Source organism: Gossypium arboreum, chromosome 2 (genome assembly GCF_025698485.1).
Source record: "Gossypium arboreum isolate Shixiya-1 chromosome 2, ASM2569848v2, whole genome shotgun sequence".
Lineage (NCBI taxonomy): Eukaryota > Viridiplantae > Streptophyta > Magnoliopsida > Malvales > Malvaceae > Gossypium > Gossypium arboreum.
The window spans coordinates 28,702,998-28,726,020 of record NC_069071.1 but is presented as its reverse complement, the minus strand read 5'-3'; the positions used below and the strand labels follow the sequence as shown (position 1 = coordinate 28,726,020).

General features: G+C 34.4%; 1 protein-coding gene across 1 annotated transcript; it reads left to right on the top strand.

Annotated features, from left to right (window-relative positions):
• The first annotated feature begins 16,241 nt into the window (after nucleotides 1–16,241).
• LOC108466407 (protein EARLY FLOWERING 3-like) lies at nucleotides 16,242–19,217 on the top strand. The gene is made up of 6 exons (XM_053022227.1): nucleotides 16,242–16,457; nucleotides 16,896–17,104; nucleotides 17,195–17,566; nucleotides 18,085–18,144; nucleotides 18,237–18,573; nucleotides 19,119–19,217. The coding sequence occupies exons 1-6, from the start codon at nucleotides 16,242–16,244 to the stop codon at nucleotides 19,215–19,217; spliced, it is 1,293 nt and encodes a 430-aa protein (XP_052878187.1).
• Nucleotides 19,218–23,023: the final 3,806 nt, after the last annotated feature.

Below are 23,023 nucleotides of genomic sequence, written 5' to 3'. Positions count from 1 at the left end.
GATAGAATTTGTGTACCCAAAGATAGTGAGCTCATTCAGAAGATTTTGTGAGAGTCACACAATGGTTGTTCGTCAGTTCACTCGAGTAGCGTGAAGATGTACAGCGATCTTAAGAAAAGGTATTGGTGGTCGGGTATGAAAAGAGACATTTCATAGTTCATTTCCAAGTGTCTAGTGTGTCAACAAGTAAAGGCTAAACATCAAGTGCCTTCGGGTTTACTTCAGCCTATTATGATTCCCTAGTGGAAATGGGATTGTATCACCATGGATTTCGTGACCAGTTTACCTCTAACCCCGAGTAAGAAAGATGCAGTATAGGTTATTGTCGATAGACTTACTAAGTCGGCACACTTCATACCAGTGCGTGTCGACTATTCCCTTAAAAAGTTGGCCGACTTGTATGTTTCTAAGATTGTGAGGCTTCATGGTGTGTCGTTATCAATTGTATCTGATCGAGACCCGAGGTTCACCTCGAGGTTTTGGAAGAAGTTACAAGAAGCTTTAGGAACTAAGTTGAGTTTCAGCACGGCATTTCATCCTCAAACTGACGGACAGTTGGAAAGAGTAATACAGATCGTAGAGGACATGTTGAGGTGCTGTATTCTTGAATTTCAAGGAAGTTTGGAAAAATACTTACCGTTGGTTGAATCCACCTACAACAACAGCTACCATTTGAGTTTGAAAATGGCGCCTTATGAGGCTTTGTATGGGCGAAAGTGCCAAACACCCTTATTCTGGACTGAGTTAAGAGAGAGTCAGATTCACAGAGTTGATTTGATCAAAGAGGCTGAGGAAAAAGTTAAAGTGATCCGTGACTGTTTAAAAGCTGCCTTGGATAGAGAAAAATCCTACGCGGATTTGAAACGAAGGGAAATTAAGTTTGAAGTCGGGGATAAGGTATTTTTGAAAGTTTTCCGTGGAGAAAAGTCCATAGATTTGGTAGAAAAGGCAAGTTGAGTCCTCGTTTTATAGGACCTTATGAAGTTACCAAGAGAGGAGGATCTGTTGCCTACCGTTTGGAATTGCTGCCAGAGTTAGAAAAGATTCACGATGTGTTTCACGTGTCTATGTTATGCCGATACCGGTCAGACCTTTCGCATATAATTGCACAAACTGAAGTTGAGATTCTTCCAGACATGACTTATAGTGAGGAGCCGGTCAATATTTTAGCTCGAGAAGTCAAACAGTTAAGAAGTAAGAATATAACACTTGTGAAGGTTTTGTGGCATAGACATGGAGTCGAGGAAGTCACATGGGAACCCGAGGAGTCTCTGAGAGAACAATATCTAAACTTATTCACCGATAAGATTTTCGGGGACAAAAATCCCTAAGGAGGGAGAAATGTAACAACCTGATTTAGGGCCTAGTCAGAAAGTGGTCTCGGGACCACAAATCCAAAGTTAGAAAATTATTTTTATTATTTTTATGAGGTTATGGTACGATTATATTAGTGCATGAAAAATTTGGTGAGTTAATTTTAATGTTTTCAAGCCCGATTACGATAAATGACTAAATCTCATAAAAGGCAAAAGTTTCATTTTAGTACCCAAATGTGTTAAATCGCTAGAGAGTCAAAATTTGGAGTATTTAAAGGAAAATTAGACCTTTTTTAGAGTGCTTGGCCGGCCATGGGAGACAAATTGGTCAAAAAGTCCAAGTTTGGTTGGGTTTGGTGGCTAATTTGACTAAAATAGAAAAAAAATAAGAAAAAGATGATATCACCTTCTCATCTTCTTCTCTACCACCAAAAATACCAGCCAAAATAGAGGTTTGAAAGCTCAAAAATCTGCAGCAACTTAAAGCACTCATAAGTAAGTGATTTTAATGAGTCTTCTTCAAGATTTTTATATTTTTGAGACCCTTGAAGCATGAGCTTTCAAATGAGGGTGATATCTTACAAAATAGTCAAGAGTTTAGGATTTTTCCATGGATGTATTTATGATATATGCTGAGTTTTTATGGAAGAATATGAGTCCTAGTTGTGTTATAAACAACTTTTGTGAAAGGTGTTAGCATGAAAACACCTAAAGGGACTATTTTGCATAAGTTGCAAAATAGGTGGTTAGTGTGTGAAATTGTGAGGATTTGGGATTGCTCTAGTAGTAAAAAGAGTTTATCTAGGCTTGAAATACGAAGAAATTTGATAAAAATTAATTTTCTGGGCATATGGGTAAAATGGTCATTTTGCCAAGGCCTAGGGGCAAAATGGTCATTTTACCAAAGTTGTGAATTTATGAATGCCTAATTGTGTTTAATGACTAAATGGATGCATATTGTTATTATAGATCAAGTTTTGCCAAAACCGAGCCTGGACCGGGGCAAAGCCAAGCAATCCAATTAAGCCGTCTAGTCAAGTACTTTTTGTAAACCGAGGTAAGTTGTATGTAAATAATACAACTACACTGTTAATACTTGTATTCATATTGTCATTAAATTGATATTGTACGAGTTGTTAAGTTATAAATTGAGAATGCCTTGTAAGATTTGAGATAGTAGAAATATCCCGTTGAAACCTTAGGATATAAACTGGATATTCGTGCCAAGACATTGGGTGATCTGTGAGCCAGTGTAAGACGTGTCTGGGACATGCATCAACACGCATAAATAAGAGCCAGTGTAAGACCATGTCTGGGACATGGCATCGGCGCAGAGATGAGTGCCAGAGTAAAACATGTCTGGGACATGCATCAACCTCAACAGAGATAGCCAGTGTAGGACATGCCTGGGACACGCATCGGCTAAGAGTTGTGCTAGTGTAAGACATGTCTGGGACATGCATCAGCATGCATATATGAGAGCCAGTGTAAGACCATGTCTGGGACATGGCATCGGCAATATATCCTATGTTGAAGGTTCATAGAATATCCAGTAGTATTCCAAACAGTTCAATAGTAAAAGTTATAGTTCAATTTGATAAAGAAAGGGTGATCATGTTGTGAGTGTTATAGGTATCTATATGATAAGCATGAGTAACGAGCTTAATTTAGAAAATGAGTCTCGAGTAGATGATAATGAGTAAGTTAAGTTATGGTTACCTTTGAGCTATAAGCATGATGGTGAATGGTGAGATTGTTATTGTATATTTATTTATATGCAACTTACTAAGCTTTATGCTTACCCCCTTTCATTTCCCTCTTATTTCAGTATCACCAGGCTAGCTTAAGGATCCCATAAAGTCAGAGATATCGATCACACTATTAGCCGCAGCATTCGGTATAGTTTGATTTATATTTTTGAAGGTGGCATGTATAGGGCTAGACTGGGATGTTGTATTAAGAGAATTATTCATGTATTTTTGGCTTAAGTCAAAGGCCCTTCACTTTGTATCAAGCCTGGAATAATGGCTATTATTCATTTTGATGAATGCATATAATGTTCTTTCTATGGATGAATTGGTGTCCATTGTGATGAAATTTGTATATTGACATGATCTTGTGTAGGTTGTGCAAAATGGGTGACAAAATGGCTTGGGAAATAGCCTAGTTTGTCCACACGGCACGCGCCCATAGGTGTGTGTTACGGTCGTGCGTCCCCTGCACTTAAAACTTTAAAGTCATTTTAGTACACGGGCAGGCCACATGGGCGTGTGCCCAAGTCGTGTCATAAAGCCAGTATGCATGCTAGTAGTACACGGACAAGAGACACGGCCATGTGTCTTGACCGTGGGAAGGACACAGTTATAGGACACGGGCGCGTTCTTGAGACGTGTGGTTTTAACAAAATGCCCAGGTTTTCAGACACGGGTTAGGGACATGGGCGTGTCCCTAGCACACGGGCGTGTGAAGCCTTGATGCATGAAATTTTCTAAGTTTTTCATGAGGTCCTGGTTGGGTTCCGAATCACCCCAGATCTATATTTTGGGCCTCATAAGCCCGTATACGAGACAGATTGCTTGTGAAAAGAGAAGTTTTTAAATTATTTGATATTTCACGGTCCAATTTTATTCAGTTCGTTGAGTTTAAGGCAGGTAGCACTACAAACCCTATCCTAAAGTCAGATAGGAGTGAGGAGTGTTACATGATTATTCTTCGACGTGATTCCAATTGATTGAGCTTTTCGATGATCTACAAAATAGAGAAAAACATCTACGTAAGGAACTTGTGCCTAGTAAGCTTATATAAAGGACCCTTAAACTTACCGAATATAAAACAATAAACCTTAACATTGCTCATTAGATCATATGGATATTTTTTTTCGTATCCACAACACTTCACGTAGTTAGTAAATATATTTAAGAATATATCAACCTGTGAAACATGACACATATCATGAAAATGATTTCAATATATAAACCATCCATCACATATTTCGTTTGTTACCCTTTTAATCCAATTAAACATATTAAATTTTCCATTCCATATTCTCAATAACATAGCTCATTTCATACACATACGTTTTTGTTTTAAACCTTAATTACCCATTGAACCAAATTGAATAACATCAGATATTCAGTAAATGCTCACACGAGCTGTGGATTGGGATGCTAGCTATACAATACTACTCTCACGAGTTGTGGGTCAGGATGTTAGCTATACGATACTGCTCACACGAGCTGCGGAGAATCTACAACATATGCAGGACCTCAGCCATCAATAGGACATCTAGGACCAACACCCGAAATCGTATAATCCCTGATGACATGTCATTTGTATCCTAATTATTCACAAGGTTCAAATGGGAACAATGTACATATTGAAATCTTTTAATTTCATTACATTATACCAATTCAAACTGACATGAAATGTACATTTTTCAATTGTAACATTCAATTTATCTAACATCACAATTTAATCCAAAATACCAAAATATCGAATAACTATCAATCTAATCTATACATAGTATAATATTTATCAAAACTACATTCAAAACATCAATTAATGAATTTAAATCCTTATACGAACTTACCTTGACAAAAACAGCAGTAAAAATGAGGCCAACAACTAATCCGACATTTTAGCTTTTCCTCGGTTTAGATCCGTTTGGTTCTTTTTTTATCTAAATAATAATTTACATTCAATTAAACCATTCAAACAACATAATATAACTAATTCAACTTATAGCCCTTATCAATGGGAATTTACAAAATTACCCCTAATGTTTTACCTTTTATGCAATTTAGCCCCTAAATCGGAAACTTGAAATTTAACCACTTTTAATTAAAATTCATGCTAATCTATTTTCCCTTAGTCTAATAACAGCCTATATTTTTCCTCATTTCATGCAATTTACATTGAATTTTACTATTTCGACAATTTAATCCTTAAACATTAATATAATTAAAAATCACTTAACAAAGTACCTATATTTAACTACCAACTTTGATGATCTATCAATTAAAATAAAAAACACTTCAAACTTGTTCATGGGAAGTCCCAAGACTTCTAACCGTTTTACAAATTGACTGTAAGACTAGCTAAATTAACCTAAAACGACTACAAAAACATAAAATTCATTCAAAACGGGTGCAAAATGGACTTACATACATGAATATTAGCTTGAAAGAAGAAACCAAATGAACAATATGATGCCTTTCTTTTTTTATGTTTTATTTATTTAATTATTTAATTTACCCTCATAATCTTGTAATTTAACTAAAAATTCTCAACTTTACACCTTTAAACCGTCCACTAATAAAAAAAAAGGTATATTTACCTTTTAAAACCCTTAATTCATGGTTCCTTAGTTATTTAGTACAATTAAACTAATAATGATTGGCTTTTGCAGCTTTTACAATTTAGTCCTTTCCAATTAATTAACTATCTAAATGTTAAAATTTCTTAACCAAAGTTCAATATTCTTATATAATCGCTCCATAAATATTTAATAAAAATATTTATGGACTTGGTTTATAGAAACGAGGTCCTAAAACTTCATTTTTTAAAACCACTTAACTTCAAGGACACACCTCTTGAACTTAACTATTCATTCAAATAACATAAATTATCAAATAAAAATTTATTATACTAATTTTTGACTTCTAAATATCAAATAATAATATTTATGGGCTCACTCATCAGATTTGTGGCCCCAAAATAATTATTTCCGACACCACTGAAAAATGGGTTATTATAGATTAAGGATATCCTATGAGGGTAACACACTTATGACAAGGTCATTGGACGAGCACTGAGTAGTTGCTTAGTCATGATCTATAATGGAATGACTTTGTGACTAAAGGATTTTATAATTAATAGGTGAAAAGCTGGAACTTAATTATAAATCATTTGAGCCCTAATTACATATGTCCAATCAATCCTTCTACTAGCTTGTTGAAACCAAAAATGAATTCCGTGTTGAATCGAAAATGAACAAAATGAATAGAAATAGAGAAATGGAGAACATTTAGAAATGATTATGGTTTTTTTCCAAAATGGAGAAATGATTTGGAAATAAATGTGGTTTTCTCAAAATGGAAATGGAAATGAAAATGAGAAATTCGTTTGCAAATGTATATGGATTACTAAAAAATGATCGAAAGAATGAGTTTATGCTTTTGAGTTATTCTAAAGCCCAAAAATGAAAATAAACAATTCGGTCATATTGAACATGCGGAGTGGTGAAATATTAAACATATTTTCTTGAAATTTTATTAGGGGTAAAATTGTCATAAGTTTACAGAAGTAAAATTGGGATGAGAAAATTATTTAATTGAAAATTAATGTTTATTTTGGAAAATAGAAAAATATGTATTGGGTTGGATTATATTATAAAGTGTTGGGCTAAAAGTCCAAAAAGAATATATAATTGAGCTCGATATAATGATAGGCCCGAATCCTCATCATAATACATATAAGGTTAAGCACACCCTATTAGCCTCTCTCCCTCTCCTAGTTGGACTAGGAAGTTATTTTTTTATTTAATATAAATCTCTTCAATTTAACAAGGGTTCTTCATTCTCTCCCTATAAGTAGTTGACACCGGTAGAGCAATTTACATAACTTGAAGATATTATTACTCTGCTAAAAAATAGAGAAAATTTATTCTCAACTATTATATATGTTTTTTTCGAAATAACAATTATGTCGTTTTCTATTTTAAAGAGGGCATTTTCATTTTCACTCCAAAAGTAAAGAAAACTTTTTCTAGTTCTATGTTTTGATTCGATTGGTTCGAGTTCACACTCGAAGCAGTTCATGGTACGAGAATAGTGGAGAAGATCATTTGGTTAAAAATAGAAAAGCATTAAGGATCTATTTATTTGAAAACACATGAAAGATTTTCGTCTAAGGTTTATCGTTATAAATATCACAAACTGAGTCAATTTCCAAAATTTTAATTTTTCGCTATGCAAGAAAATCATTTCGAACCAGAGTTTTTCCAACAGTCCCTGTAGGAGAAGTAGACCATCTAGAATACCCCAAAGCTCTGCATCAAAAAAATTGAACACTGCTCTAGATAATAATTATATCCAAGAATCCAGACCCCATCCTTATCTTGCAACTTTCCCTTAGTAAATGCAAATCTTGTCTCACCTTTAGTCACTCCATTAGTATTTAAGTGAATCCAATTACCTGAAAAATGTTGACTAAGAGACAATTCGCACTGTCGAAACGAGTCCTTCTTATTGGTAGCATTATATTGTCTTGTCCAACTATATGAAGTTTTTACAATCTCAAAAGTACTCTAAGATAAACCCCTAAAAACAAATAGGTTCCTATTTTTCCAAATATGCCACACAATTAAACCAAAGATGCAAGACCAATTAACCACATGATAGACAACTCCAATTGCAAACGTAAGTTGGATTCTAACCATTTAAATAAATCATTAGAAAAAAAATACCTGATTTGTTGATTTTCGGGTACTACCTGCAACCAAACTTCCTTAGCAGTTGAGCAATCTCTAAGTACATGGAGAGTATCTTCCGAGTCATGCCCACAAAATAAATATGAACAATCTTGGCCAATAGCTAACTCATTCCACATTGGTAAGTAATCATCGTTTGAAGGCAAGCCAAATGAATAACTAGACTCTTTGGGGCCCCTAAAACTTCCTAGTGAGCTTACACAACTCATCTTTAGAGTGCCAAGAATTCTCTTGTAATAACCAATATGCAAATTTGATAGAGAAGGACCCTATTGGGTTACAAAGCCAGACAATCCTGTCAGGTCCCGTTGAGGGATGTGGAGGAGGAATGCTCACAATTCACTTCACAAGATCTTTCGACAACCAAACATGAAACAAATCAAGGTTCCACTCACTTTATCTTATTACCATTTCATTAAGCCGACAATCCGACTCTAGGTTCCTAAAAGAGGGTATTTGCTTAATCAATGGCCCTATGTTCAAAATCCAAGGATCCCCCTAACACCAAACAGAGTTACCATTCCTCATAAACCAAACTAAAATTTCACGGAGGAATGGCCATACTTTAGAAAGAGCCTTCCAAAGAAACAAGAATATGCTTCTCGAAATACTTATTGACATCATTTCTTTCATACCATACTTCGATCGCAAAACTCGTACCCATAGCACATTCTCATTAGACGTTAAATTATACCCCAATTTCATCAAAAATGAAGTATTCTGGTCTCTCAAGTGGTGAAATACAAGGTCTCCCCAAGAATAAGGTTGACAAACAGAGTACCAATCGAGGCCCCCCATATAAACTTTTAGACCGAACGTTCTATCTCCTCACATATTCCTTTAGAGATCATCATAGATTGTATAAAGTAATTAGGTATGGATAAGAGCACATATTGCACTAAGGTAACTCTTTCCGCAAAAGAAATCTATTTGCCATCCCAACTGTGCAGTTTATTATGAACCTTGTCCACCACAAACCTCAATATACTGTTAGTTACTTTCTCAAGAAATAAAGGCACTCCAAAGTACATACCAAGGTTTTGTACCCTTTGGAAACTGAGCAAACTACTTATCGAGCTTCCCAAGCTATCATCAACTCCTTTTGAAAAAAATATATTGGTTTTCCTAATATTGAAGCAATTACTCAAAAAACCACAAAAGCTTTCTAGAGTATCCTTGAGTAATCGAGCTTGTTGCATATCTGTTTTACTGAAAATAACTAAATCGTCAACAAAGAATAGATGGGAAACATTCAGGCCCGACCAAGATAATGATAGGATGCCACTTGCCTATAGAAATAGCCGAATGAATATCATATCCTAACCATTACATACATAAAACAAATAAATATGGAGATAGGGGACAACCTTGACATATTCCTCTAGCGGGCTTGAATTTTTCTATTGGAACCGTATTCCATATAATTTGCATAGTAGAAGTTGAGATAACCGACATAATCATCTTCCTAAGTAAATCCGGTATGCCAACAGCTTGGAGAGAAACATCAATAAAATCCCAACAAACTCGGTCATTAACTTGTCAATGAATTACCTTTAAAAAAACTTGTAAATGATTTGATTTCACAAACTATAAATAGATCAACTAATGGGATGTGATTAAATATTTTTATTTACACCCCAAGTCAAACCAAGTCAAAGATAATCTTTATTTGTTTCCCAATCAAGTCATGGCAAAGACCAAACCTCGTACAACCTTTCCATTTGCATAAAAAAACATATGACCTTTAATGGATTTTTAGTTAAAAGATTGCCCTAATTTTTATCAAAAATTGACATGTGGGCATGAAAGCAAGACCACCTCATTAATTACTCACATGTCAAACAAAATTGGTCACTAACCTTTTTACCACTTTAGAACTTCCCTTTGAAGACATGCCTTCAAAGGTGAGATAGGTTGAATACCAAGTGTGAGATGGGTTTATATATGGGAACCCTCTTGGAAAGCTACAAGACAAGTGGTAAAAAGCTACCTGGAAATATTTGTTGAGGAAAAGAAAATATTAGATCCCACATTGGTTAAATACCAAGTGTGAGATGGGTTTATATATGGGAACCCTCTTGAAAGGTGATTGAATGACTAAGCTTGGAATCTTGTCTCGTACACAAGGGGTACAGGTCCAAATCTGACAAGGTTAGGGCGCACCCGCACGACGTGGATGGTACGAAATGTCTGAACCAGTCAGGCTCGAAATCTGATATAAAAGGAGATATATCTTGAATTATTTGATTTTAATCAATTTGATTCAATTGCCCCTTTAATGCATATTTTGTCTCCTTATACATGGATATTTCCATAAATTTCTCCACTTTGAATGCCTATAAAGGGCTAAGACTTCTTCATAATTATTTGCTAATTTTTCACTCTCTCACACTGATTTTCTGTTGCTATCAAAACTCTTCTTTCTTCTCCGAATTTTTCAAACGTTCTGCTAATAGGAAAAGTCAACGTTCGTTCGTTGATCGTTGTAGAGGTGCTACTACTTTGATCACTATTGTTGTTGTGTCCTAGGAGACATTCGACCAATGTTTCTCCAAGTACCGTAAGAGCGGCCGAATCTATCTTAAGAAAATTGTGTTTCACAGGCCTCAACGTTTCATAAAATCTCTATTATTCTTTATTTCAACTTTTTATTACAATTTTGTTTGATTTTCGTACTTAAAAAATTAATTAGAAATCATTCTATTTATATTTTATTTTATATGTGTTTATTTAGGATTAATTATATGTTCGCTAACATGTTTTTGTCCAACAATATTAAGACAGATTCGATTATTTTTGCGATTTTCTAATCTGAGACAAATAAGACACCAAAGGCAAATATATATATATTTTCGAAAATAATTTTTTTATTAAATTAAATAAATCTGTTTTGAGATTTTTTCCGCCGTTTAACAGATTTTATTCGATTTTGTTTCCAAATTAAAAGTAAATAAAATCCATTTCAGGATTTATTCCCGCTGATTAACAGATTTTATTCCATTATTTTGATTTTATTTCCAAATGGGAAATTAAATGTAAATAAATTCTGTTTCGGGATTTATTCTCGCTGTTCAATGGATTTTATTCCATTATTTTGATTTTATTTCCAAACAGGGAATTAATGGTAAATAAAATTTGTTTCGGGATTTATTCCCACCATTCAACGGATTTTATTCCATCATTTAGATTTTATTTCCAAACGGGAAATTAAAGGTAAATAAAATCCATTTCGGGATTGATTCCCGTCCTTCAACGATTTTATTCCAAATTTTATTTCCAAAAATGAGTAAAATAAAATCCATTTCGGGATTGATTCTCGCCATTCAATGATTTTATTCCAATTTTGATTTTATTTCCAAAACTGAGTATTAAAACTAAATTAAGATTTGTTTCAGGATGTATTCTAGTTGTTCAACAGATTTATTACATTTGGATTTTGTTGCCAAAAACGAGAAACAAAAATTAAATAAAATCTGTTTCGGGATTTATTCCCACCATTTAACAAGATTTTATTTGATTTTTTTTCAAATATGAATTAAATCAAATAAAATTTGTTTCAGGATTTATTCTAATCGTTTAACAAGATTTTATTCGATATTATTTTGTTTCCAAACAAAGATGTAATAAAATAATTTTCTTTTGGGATTTATTCCCGCTGTTCAACAGATTTTATTTTGATTTAGTGATATAATTTTGTTTCGGGATTTAATCCTGCCATTTAACAAAAGTGTTTTGATTTTGTTTCAAAATTTTAATTCTACCATTTAACAAATCAAAAAGAAATTTTTCTATTTATGGTGGCCTTAATTGTGACTTTAAATTGAATTAAAAAAATTTATCAAGATTAAAAAGACAATATGAGAATGCATGTCTAGAATTGGTTCTTTGACAGACTTGGTGTTTAAGCGTGCCAACTGCACCACCTCTCTTTTAGGGTTACCTACCTGGTGCATTTTATTTTATTGTATTTTTCATTAGACCGTATAAGCTTTTGTTTCATGTTTTATTAGATTATCTGTTGTCTAATAAAAGTTGATAATGTTTTTAATCTTGGTTTTGTTTATTAACAGAAAAATGGAAACTCCCACCAATTCAATCAATTTGCAATCTGAAGCTTTGGTTCAAATGCAATCTTTGATCGAAAACTCAGTATTGTCGGTGGAGGTTTCTATAAGCCACAACGAGAAACCTGCAAAATTCTTGGGACATAATTTCAAGACTTGGTGACAGAAAATGCTATTTTATTTGACTATGTTAAACTTGGCCAAATTTTTTAAAATCCTACTATTAAAGAGGGCAAGGTTGATGAAGTTACTGCTTTCACTATTATTGAAGCTTGGAAACATTTAGATTTCCTATACTGAAACTACATCCTGAATGGATTGTCAGATGCACTATACGAAGGGTATAGTGTTAAGAAAACAACTAAGGAATTATGGACATCGTTGGAACATAAATACAAAGCCAAAGATGTTGGAACTAAAAAATTTTTAGTTGCCAAATTCTTGAATTTTGTAATGATTGATTCTAAATTAGATGTGAATCAAGTGTAGGAACTTCAACTGATCATTCACGGAATTCTTCCTGAAGGGATGATGATAAATGAATCCTTCCAAGTGGTAGTCATTATTAAGAAGTTGTCTCTTACTTGGAATGACTTCAAGAATTACCTAAAGCAGAAAAGAAAGAAAATGTCAATGGAAGATTTATTTGCTAGAATTCAGATTGAAGAAGACAATAGAAGTACGGAAATGAGGCTCAACGAAGCAGCAAATGACAATGTTGCTAGGGCAAACATCGTAGAAGTCAAGAATGACTTTAAGAAGGGAAAACAACCGTAGAATGGGTCTAAACTGATACCAAAATGTGGTGTTTCCAATAAGCAAAATTTTCAAGGAAAATGCCTCAATTACAACAAGATGGGGTATAAGTCATCTGACTTTAGGATCCCAAAGAAAGCTAGAGCTAACAAGGCCAATACCGTGGAAGAAATTTCCAAGGTAGTGTTCGACATGGACCTATGTGCCTAACACACGCAAGAACTTTGAATAAAAATGTTCTTTTTAAAAGGGGAATGTTTGTGGGAAGGAGATATGTATTAATCTAAATACAATCTCTGTAAAAGCAAAACTATGAATAAGAATGTTGCTTCTTTTTCTGTTTTTATGCTTAAGTAATTTAATTTATGGCATAGTAGGCTCAGATATGTTAACTATGATACTTTATGTACATTAATTAACTTAAAGCACATTCCTTCGTGTCACAATAACTATAATTATAAATGTGAAACATGTGTTGATCTAATATATAGCAATGCTTGTAAAGCTTGGTCAAATGAGAGGAAGAAATAAATATTTTTATTACTTTCATTGCTACGTATATTTGCTTAAGAGCAAAGATGAAGACTATAGAGAATTTTATTCTCTATAAGCAAGAAGTTGAAAACTCAACTTAATAAAAGGATTAAGTGATCGTGGTGGTGGATATGTTGAATCATTTACGCAACTTGATAACACCACCATACTTTCCTCAAATAGAGTAGTAGAGCAGAAAAATGGGACTCTAAAGGAAAAGATGAACGCACTGCTAAAAAACTTTGGGTTATCATAGGAAATGTGGGAGGGGGAGCGTCTTTATGAGTTAATTACCTTTTAAATAAGGTACTCCACAAGAAAAGGGACAAGACACCACTTGAATTATGGAAAGGTAGAAAACTATCCTACAACCACTTAAAAGTGTGGAAGTGTCTTGCTAGCATAACGTATAATGGTAAGTCAAGGCATATGCGTCATCGACACATTACCGTTAAATAAATGATCTCAAACGGAATTATCTCTATTAATTTTTAAAAATTAAAAGATAACATTGATGATCTGCTAACTGAAGGCTTAAAATGAGATCATGTTGTTAAACATCGAAAGGAATGTTACTAAACCCTTTGAAAATAAAAGACGCTATGTGAAGGAAAACCTTAGCTAGTTGACTGGAGATCCCAAGATCTAGGTTCAAAGGGACAACTTAATTGCATAGACCTTATGAGGTCACTGTGGGGGTACTTAACCCAAGTTCGTTCCTATGATGTAAACAATGACTAAAAATAGGATAGGTTAAGCAATGCTTTTAATGACCATTGTGTGTTTCAGTGAGCCGAACAACATAAGTCACCTATGTGAGAGTGAAGTGGGGCTATTTCAAGGAGACTATTGGGGGCATAGTTCTCTCAAACTCTTGTAGAACCAAGAGATGTTCATGGCCATATGAACATACCCATGAGAACTAAAACCTTGCCAGAGAGGTAGTTGTGTGAGGTATATCATTGTTTACACAAAAGGAAGAATAGTTCAAGGACATCACGCCTACTGGTCAGCTAGTAAAGTAAATATAATTTCACAAAGGAAGGTTCAAGGGTGGATACCTACCTATCCTATGCAACTATCGATCATAAATTCTATCACCACATCGAGTCAATGTATTTCAATAAAACTATCAATTTTCATTCATGTGGGGGATTGTTGGAAAAATTGCATTTTTATGAGAACTTTGAGGCATATTCTCAATAGATAAAGGTGGAGAGTTGAATCGTAAACTTATGGTTTCATATTATATTCCATGAGACCGTTATAATAATATATCTTATGCTCAAAATGGTTGAGTGATGAATGAGAAATTGATGTTCAAAGTAAGCTACTTGGAAATATATGTTGAGGAAAAGAAAAGCTTAGATCCCCCATTGGTTAAATACCAAGTGTGAGATGGGTTTATATATGGGAATCCTCTTGAAAGGTGATTGAATGACTAAGCTTGGAACTTTGCCTCGCACACAAGGGGGTGCAAGTCCAAACCTGATGGGGTTGGGGCATACCTGCACGACGTAGGCAATGTGAAATGCTCAGACTGGTCATGCCCGAAATAGGCCTGTGGATATTTTAACCCAACACAAAATTTAATTTGTCCTCAGCAAATATATACAAAATCTGATATAAAAGGAGATATATCCTGAATTGTTTGATTCTAATCAAATTGATTTAATTTTAATCAAATTGATTCAATTGCCGCTTTAATGCAGATTTTGTCTCCTTATACATGGATATTTCCATAAATTCCTCTACTTTGAATCCCTATAAAAAGGCTAAGACTTATTCAGAATTCTTTGCTAATTTTTCACTCTTTCACACTGATTTTCTGTTGCTATCAAAACTCTTCTTTCTTCTTCGAATTTTTCAAACGTTCCGATGATAGAAAAGGGCAACGTTCGTTCATTGATCGTCGTAGAGGTGCTACTAATTTGATCACTATTCTTGTTGTGTCCTGGGAGATATTCGACCAACCTTTCTTCAAGTACCGTAGGAGTGGCCGAATCTGTTTTAAGGAAACTGTGTTTCACAGGCCTCAACATTTCGTAAAATCTCTATTCTTCTTTATTTCAACTTTTTATTACGATTTTGTTTGATTTTCGTATTTGAAAAATTAATTATAAATCATTCTATTTATATTTTATTTTATAAGTGTTTATTTATAATTAATTATATATTCGTTAACGTGTTTTTGTCCAACACCTAAAATCCTATTTTATTGTTTTGACTAGAACAAAAAAATGTCAAGAGATATGACATGTCAACAATACAATTTCTGTTCTGTGGCGTCTAAATGATGAGGAGGGAACATGTTTGCATATGTTGGGCATTGTCAATGGAGAAAATGGAACTTCAAGAAGTGCTCGAAAGGATAAAGAGAAGTAGGGGTTAGGGTGGCCATTTTTCCCAGTTTTATTCTGTGTATCCCAAAATTACAAATTGCTTTCAATTTTTTGGTTTATAGTTTTTAATTGGCTCAATATCAATGGTGCTTGAGCTTTTTTGCTTTTGGTTAAGATAGAGAAAGAGATTTTTTTCAAGGCAACCCTTTCTCTTTAAAAAATATATATACACAAACAATTTTATCACTCTTCTCGTGCTATTTTTTCTTCTTTCTATATTATTTACTTCTTTAATTTGTTCTCTAAAACTTTTACTGACAGTTTTTGTTGTTAAGGCAAAAAAGGAATGACGTGGTAGTGAAGTCATCTAAATATGGTTTTTTCTCTCTCTTTTTATTTTAATTAGTAAGCATTTTTTTCATCAGATTTTCTCTATTGTTTATGGTTATCTATAAAAAAATGTATGTTTTTGAGGTGGGGTGATCTTTGGATGTCAGTGGAGTTGTGAAGTTTTCCGAAGTGACTGGCTCTAATTGTTGAATTAATCCAAATCCAAAAGACTTATTTGTTGCAAGTAGGTTGATTCTAGCTAGCTGGATGTTTTTTTTTTTTTGATAAAATATTGGGGCGGGAGATGGGGATAAAGTTTTAGTCTACATTGAACTTTGGCTTGAATGGATGCAAAGGGAACATTCTAATGATGGAAGAAGCTATTTTTTGAGTGAAGACTAAGAATAAGATGAGAGGAGGAAATGATGAGATGAGTCCCATGTTTCCTAGGCTTCATGTGAATGACACAAATAAAGGACCAAAGGCACCTTCTCGGAATAAGATGGCTCTCTATGAGCAGCTTAATGTCCCTTCCCAAAGGTTCAACTCAGGATCACTATCAATGTTGCCTCTTCCACCAAATAATAATAACAATAGCTTGGTTCCTTTAATATCATCAAACCATGTTTCTTTTTTTCGTTAGTTTGCAGTTTTCTTGGAAATTTTCTAGGCGGGGATTGTAAATTTAAGCAAATACTTGTTTAAGCATCATAGTCTCTTCCATCACATTTACGATGAACATTTATGTTACATTCCTAGTTATGTGGATTGAAGTAATTTCTTTCATGTTGTTTCTTGTGTGACAAGAAAATATTTGTATTTGTAGAGTGATGGGGATGAAAAGAGTATGCTTGTGCCAATCTATAACTCCCATGAATATTCGATTTTAGCTGAAAAGTTTCATTCGTATTCCATTCTTGGGATTTAACGAAGTACAATAAAAGGAAATCAAGAAAGAAATTACATGAAAGCTACTAATAACCATAATTTGGATACCACACTTGCAACACCAGAAGTTTCTAAAAGCAATCCATTTCAACAAGTGAATTTTTCTAATTTGAAGATATTTTCGTCAAGGAAGCTCGGATTCAATGATTACCTTATGGTTCCTGCTACCGCTGTGTCTGGAATAGATCAAAATTGCAGTTGCAGTCAGCAAAGCAAAGGACGGGGAAGTTTTTCTAAATTGAACTTGAGCTCTTTAATGCAACTTCATATTGTTGATGAAAAGACGATGAAGGGAAGTGATTCCGTTGATTCAGATTCTAGAAGGTATGCTGGAAATGAATTTGGTGGGAGTGGAAGATTATTTCAAAGTCGTTAAAATCTCATGGAAAGGCCTAATTTAATTCTGTCAAACAGCTCCATAGATATATTGAACAGTGAAGATGGTCTGGATGCTCGGTTGCATAACGTGTATATGGATGCACAAAACGATTTGATATTTAGGGAAAATATTTTGGTAGAAGCTGGCAAATGCCTGGAAAGTGCTTCCAAGGTGGGAAGCGATTCATGCTTGAGAGAATCACCTGAAGTTGATAATGGAAGCTCAAATGTGCTTGAAAATAGAAGTCAGACCCCTGGAGAAAAGAAATGTGGGGTTATTAGCAGACATAAAAATGCCCGAGGTGCTTCCATGGTGGAGTCCATATCTCCTTTTGATATAAGCCCTGATGATATTGTGGGAATAATAGGCGAAAAGAATTTCTGGAAAGTAAGAAGAGCTATTGACAAGTAAGTATCATTCCTTTGTTTTTGCTAAGAACATTAGAATTTGTTTAGCACAGTTTCATTTCTATACTTGTTGCTTCAAATCTTCATTTTTCTTGCGGTACGTGAGTCCGACATTTGCATCTGACCCATACCCGGATATTATATTCCAAGGATCCCCAAAATATATGGAGAAAATTAGAAAGAAATGCACTCCTATTGGATACATACCCATACTGACCCGTTCACATCTAAGTCCAAGTGACATAAGCTAATCTTATTCTTAGATCTATTTTATGTACGTAGTCCCTTTGATCATGTCACATGGAAAATGTAAATTCAGTTTGGTGATTGAGATAGTTTTCATGCATAACTCACAAGGTATAAGACGAGAGGGAAAAAGGTCACTTTGCAATTGTGTTGACTCTTACCATCAAATATTATATTGCATATTGCTATCGCTTCTGATATGCACTCAAACATTTGTTGCTAGCTCTTCTTCTTGATGACATACTAAATGATTGGCATATCAGTATTTTCAGCCAACAAGGAGTCTTTACCATGCAAGTCTTCGAATTGCATCGGCTCATAAAGATAAGCGGGTAAATGTGATAGCTACTTGCTAGGCATTTCAGCAAAAAATGTCTATCTTACCTCATATTTACTTGTGCATCAGTTATGTACAGGTTCAGAGGTTGATTGCTGGATCACCACATATGTTGCTTGAAGATACCTTACACATGGCTAAACCATCTTTAGATGTGTCTTCCATCAAGAAGTCACCATCTAACTATGTTCCTAAACAGCCATTCTTCCTTAAAAATAGTTCTCAAAAAACAAACATTAGCATCAAACGTGGCAATGACGATGCAGTTGCAAATCTTACTCTTCCTTCTGCCATTGATGATACCAACCAAAGAGTAGTTCCACGTCAACCCAAAATACATGCCTTATTCAGGAAATCTATTGTCAACTCTGATGGCGACAAATACTTGGACATCTCCTTGTTTCTCTCCAACTGGAAGTCAATGGTTAGTTCCTATAATGTCTCCTTCAGAAGGAATAGTTTACAAGCCCTACAGTGACCCTTGTCCCCCAACTACAGGTTTTTTGGCACCAGTTTATGGCAATTGTGGGGGCTTTTCCAACTCTCACCAACAGGGAATCGAAAACTTCCTATAGGCCAGAATTTTCTACATTACGATGTTCCAGTTAGTAACCCATCAGTTTCTAGCTTAACGATTGACCAAATGAGCTCATTTAATGGAGTCCGATTTGTTTGAAGCGTAATGAAAAAAAAAATCAATACTAATTTTCTATTTCACACAAATAAAACACAACACAATTTTTTTTTTCTCTCTATACTAGCTGTTGCTAGTTTTCTTTTTCTCTTCACAGCACTTTTTCTTTCTTTTTACTCTCAAGGCTCACTAACATTTCAGAATCTATTATACCAACCCATGAACTATATTTATAATCTTACTAAGACTTAAACTTCAATTCTTGCCTTCTAAGGCCATTCAAACCATTGTTTTCATCATTATCTTTATCCTTTGATTTTTCATGAAACTTCCAGCATGATAATGCTTATCGCAGGCTAATTTGTAAAGTTGCAGCCACTTTGCAATCAATTTCAAATCCACGATTCCATAAGGTTGGAAGACAATTTGAATAGCAATTTTTGGTTGCAATTTTTATGCCAACTTTGAAAGTTGGTTTGATTTCTAACACTCCCCCTCCAACCGAGCTTTTCATTCCAAGATTTTTTTTGAGTTTATGGAGTACATCCACTTTCAATGGCTTTGTAAAAATGTGCACCAATTGATCTTTTGTTCTGCCGTAAATTAATTCCACATTTTTATTCTTCATTTGCTCTCGAATAAAATGATACTTTGTATCGATATGTTTGCTTCGACTATGAGACATCAGATTCTTTGTAAGAGATATTGTGAACTTGTTGTCAACATAAATTGTGATTGGTCCTTCTTGTATAATAGATAATTCACCCAAAATATTCTTCAAGCAAATTTCTTCACACATGCATGTTTCAACACCCATGTATTTTGCTTTACATGTTAAAAAGGCTATTGTTTGTTGCTTTTTCAATGACCATGAAAATGTCGCGAAGCAAATATGGAACAAACATCTGAATGTGCTTTTACAATCATCCAAGTCACCACTATAATCACTATTTAAATAACCAACCAATTTTGAACTCTGTGAGTGTGTATTAAATAAATCATGATCCATCGTACCATTAATGTATTTCAAAATTCTCTTTGTTGCAATAAGGTGATCTTGTTTTTGCTTCTCCATGTATCTGCTAACTATTCCCACTGCGTACATGATGTCTAGCCGCATGATATTCAAGTACCTTAAACTTCCAGTGATACTTTAAAAAAAAGTTGGATTTATCGGCTCTCTAGATGAATCGAACATTTAATTTCATGTTTGATTCTACTGGCGTGGCTACCGGCTTGCAATCTTTCATTCTGAATTTTCTTTAATCTGTTCTGCATACTTTTTTTGAGACACAAATATTTCATCTTCCATTTGTTTCACTTCGACTCCAAGAAAGTATGACATTTCACAATATTTGTCATTTCAAAATCTTTAGTCATAGTTTTCTTAAAGTCATTGAACATACCTGGATTGTTTCCTGCAAAAATCATATCATCCACATATAAGCGCACAATCATGATGTCAACAACTTCATTTTTCTTTATATATAAGGCATGCTTGTATGGGCTTTTCATGAACCTGTTCTTCTAAAAATATTCATCTGTTCTTGTGTTTCATGCTCTTGGGGCTTGCTTTAGTCCATATAAAGCTTTTTTCAAGCGATAGAGTTTGTCTTCATTCCTTGTTTACTATATTCAAGTGGTTGTTGGATGTAGATTTCTTCCTCTATAGGTAGCCATTAAGGAATGCTGACTTCACGTCTATCTGATAAATCTTCCATTTATTTTGTGCTACAATTGCTATGAGAAGCCTTATAGTGTCAATTCTGGCGACCAGAGCAAATACTTCATCATAGTCTACTCCATATCTTTGCTTGTAGCCTTTTGCAACTAATCTTTCTTTGTATTTCTCTACTTTTCCTTTTTTATTGGTTTTCGTCTTGTACACCCATTTGACTCTAATTGGACTATGTCCTTTTGGTAGGCTTGTTAACTCCCACGTGTCATTTCTTCTTATTACTGCAATTTCTTCATCCATTTCCTTCATCCATTTAACATCTTCAATTGTAACTTTATATGTTATTGTATCACATTCTGTCATTAAACAAAATAATGAATAATTGAGTGTTGTTTCTACGGGTTCTGTGACCTCATAAATATTATGTAAATTACGCATTCTTACAAGTGCTTCCTCTGAGTTGCTGGTACTGTTGTTGATTGGTGATGATGATGTTGTAGGAGTTATTGCAACAGGACTTAATAGAGGGCTTTGATTGTCACCTTGCTCTTGATTGAGGAAGTAGCCGTCTTTGTTATCACTGAAAAATAATCTTTCAATTTTTTTCTTCTTTGCTCCATTTCCAGTAATTAGCTTCATCGAATTCTTCATCTCTTACTGCTGTTGATTGGTGATGATGATGTTGTAAGAGTTGTGTAACACCCCAGAATTTAAGGTTAGAAGTTTTGAGGTTTGTAGTGAGGGTCAGATAGTAACTCAATCAATTGGTTCATTTCTGCGTTCTAATATCTTAATGAGCATGTTGGTTCAGTGGTAGGAGTATGTTAATTTATCTTTGGGGTCCTTGGTTTGAGTCCTCAAGTGTATTAAAGAGGAATGATTTTATTCTATTTTTGAATTAAGTTTTGTTTAGTTTTAAATTTAAAAAAACATATTTATTTAAATTTTATTTTATTTCCTCAAACATTTTCAATTAATTTGAAAGAGGAAATTTTTCACGTTCTTTCCCATATTCCTTGTCACGTTTTTTTTAGCCTTCTTCTTCCTCCTTCAATTTGATCTTAAAACTTATTTTGAGGTTTCTTCGTTTTAGGAATTTTGTTATTTGCACTGTTTTCAACATCATAACTTCAGAAATCTGGTACCGAATCCTTAGTTACAATCGGTCGTGTGCAGTTGCGTTCGTTGGGGTTTTTGAATCAAGTAAGTTTTGGTATGGGTTAATTACTTCTTTTTGGGTTTTAGGTTAATTCGTAGTTTGTTCATTATAGTGATTTGGATTAATGTTAATTCAGTATGATTGGTTTCCTAGTTTTTGGAATTGGTGGAATCGAGACATTTCGGTTGTTTTCTTTAGAGGCTTTAGATTAAAATCAGGTGTGTTTCTGAACCCTTAGTAATTAGGTATTTCTTTGCTAATGCTTATTCACGATTTTGGACTATTTTGGTGTGATTTCGTGAGCACATAGGCATGTGCCGCCCAGGAGTAGTTCACACGGCCATGTGAAATTGGGAATTAAGGTTTTTGGACTAATTTTGGTGCCACACAGTCGTGTGGCTTCGATTTAGGGATTTTAGTTGATTTTTACACACGCGTGTGCCTTAAACACATGGCCGTGTTCCTTAGCCACATAGACGTGTGGGATTTCCACACGGTCATGTCTGTTCTGCCCACTATTTTGACAAATTTGGATAGAGAGTTACACAGGCTACTCACACGGTCATGTAACTAGGTCACACGGGTGTGTGTCTCCTCCACACATGCGTCTGTCTCCTCCACACGAGCATGTGCAACTTGCATACAGGCGTGTAGACTACCACATGGGCATGTTGACCTCTATACGGCCTAGGCACTTCCACACGACCATGTGACCCTGTTTCTCAAATTTTTTTACTAAGTAAAAAAATTGACCCATTTAACTTTTATATGTATTTGGCTTTCGGTTAGGCCTCTGTAACTGTGTTAGGACTCTATTTTCAGCTTAGGTTTGTGTGTATGTTTACAATTATCAGGTGTATGTCAATTGTTTGTCAAGTATTAATATAACCTGATAAATGAGTTTGAGATGCTACTGGTTATCATTTGCGAAAAGTGTACCAACACTATTGGTTCTGAAATTGTTCGTCTGAGTATGTGTAACCAACTTCTGTATGACTGTCTGTAAGTTGTGTGCATTGTGCATTTGCATGAAAATTCTAGGATTTGGTTGTGAAGAGAAGGAAGTCTGATTTGGCAGTTTTAACTGCAATACTTTTGTACAGCGGTTTACTGCACTGTACTATACATATGGAAGCTCAGGTGCATATTGTTATTTCAGTGGCATAGTTCCAAATTACGTGGTGTGTAGGGTGGATGAGCCTATTACAGTTCTATGTAGTGTGCAGGGTGGACGGGCCTTCGGTAGCCCTTATGTGGTGTGCAAGGTGGTTGAAATAGTGTTCGGATGGTTGGGTGAGTTTTGACTTATTGCATATGGTTTGCATTAAGTATATTTGTCTGATTGTGATTCTTTTACTTACTACACACATTCTGCATCAGAATACATATTTGTTTATCTGAAT

Bases quoted from the DNA above. Each gene is read 5' to 3' on its own strand.
- LOC108466407 (XM_053022227.1), top strand. From the start codon at position 16,242: ATGAGAGGAGGAAATGATGAGATGAGTCCCATGTTTCCTAGGCTTCAT. The intron at 16,458-16,895 runs GTTTCTTTTTTT...TCTAATTTGAAG, and splicing joins CTTTAATATCATCAAACCAT to ATATTTTCGTCAAGGAAGCT. The intron at 18,574-19,118 runs GTTAGTTCCTAT...TGAAACTTCCAG, and splicing joins TCTCCAACTGGAAGTCAATG to CATGATAATGCTTATCGCAG.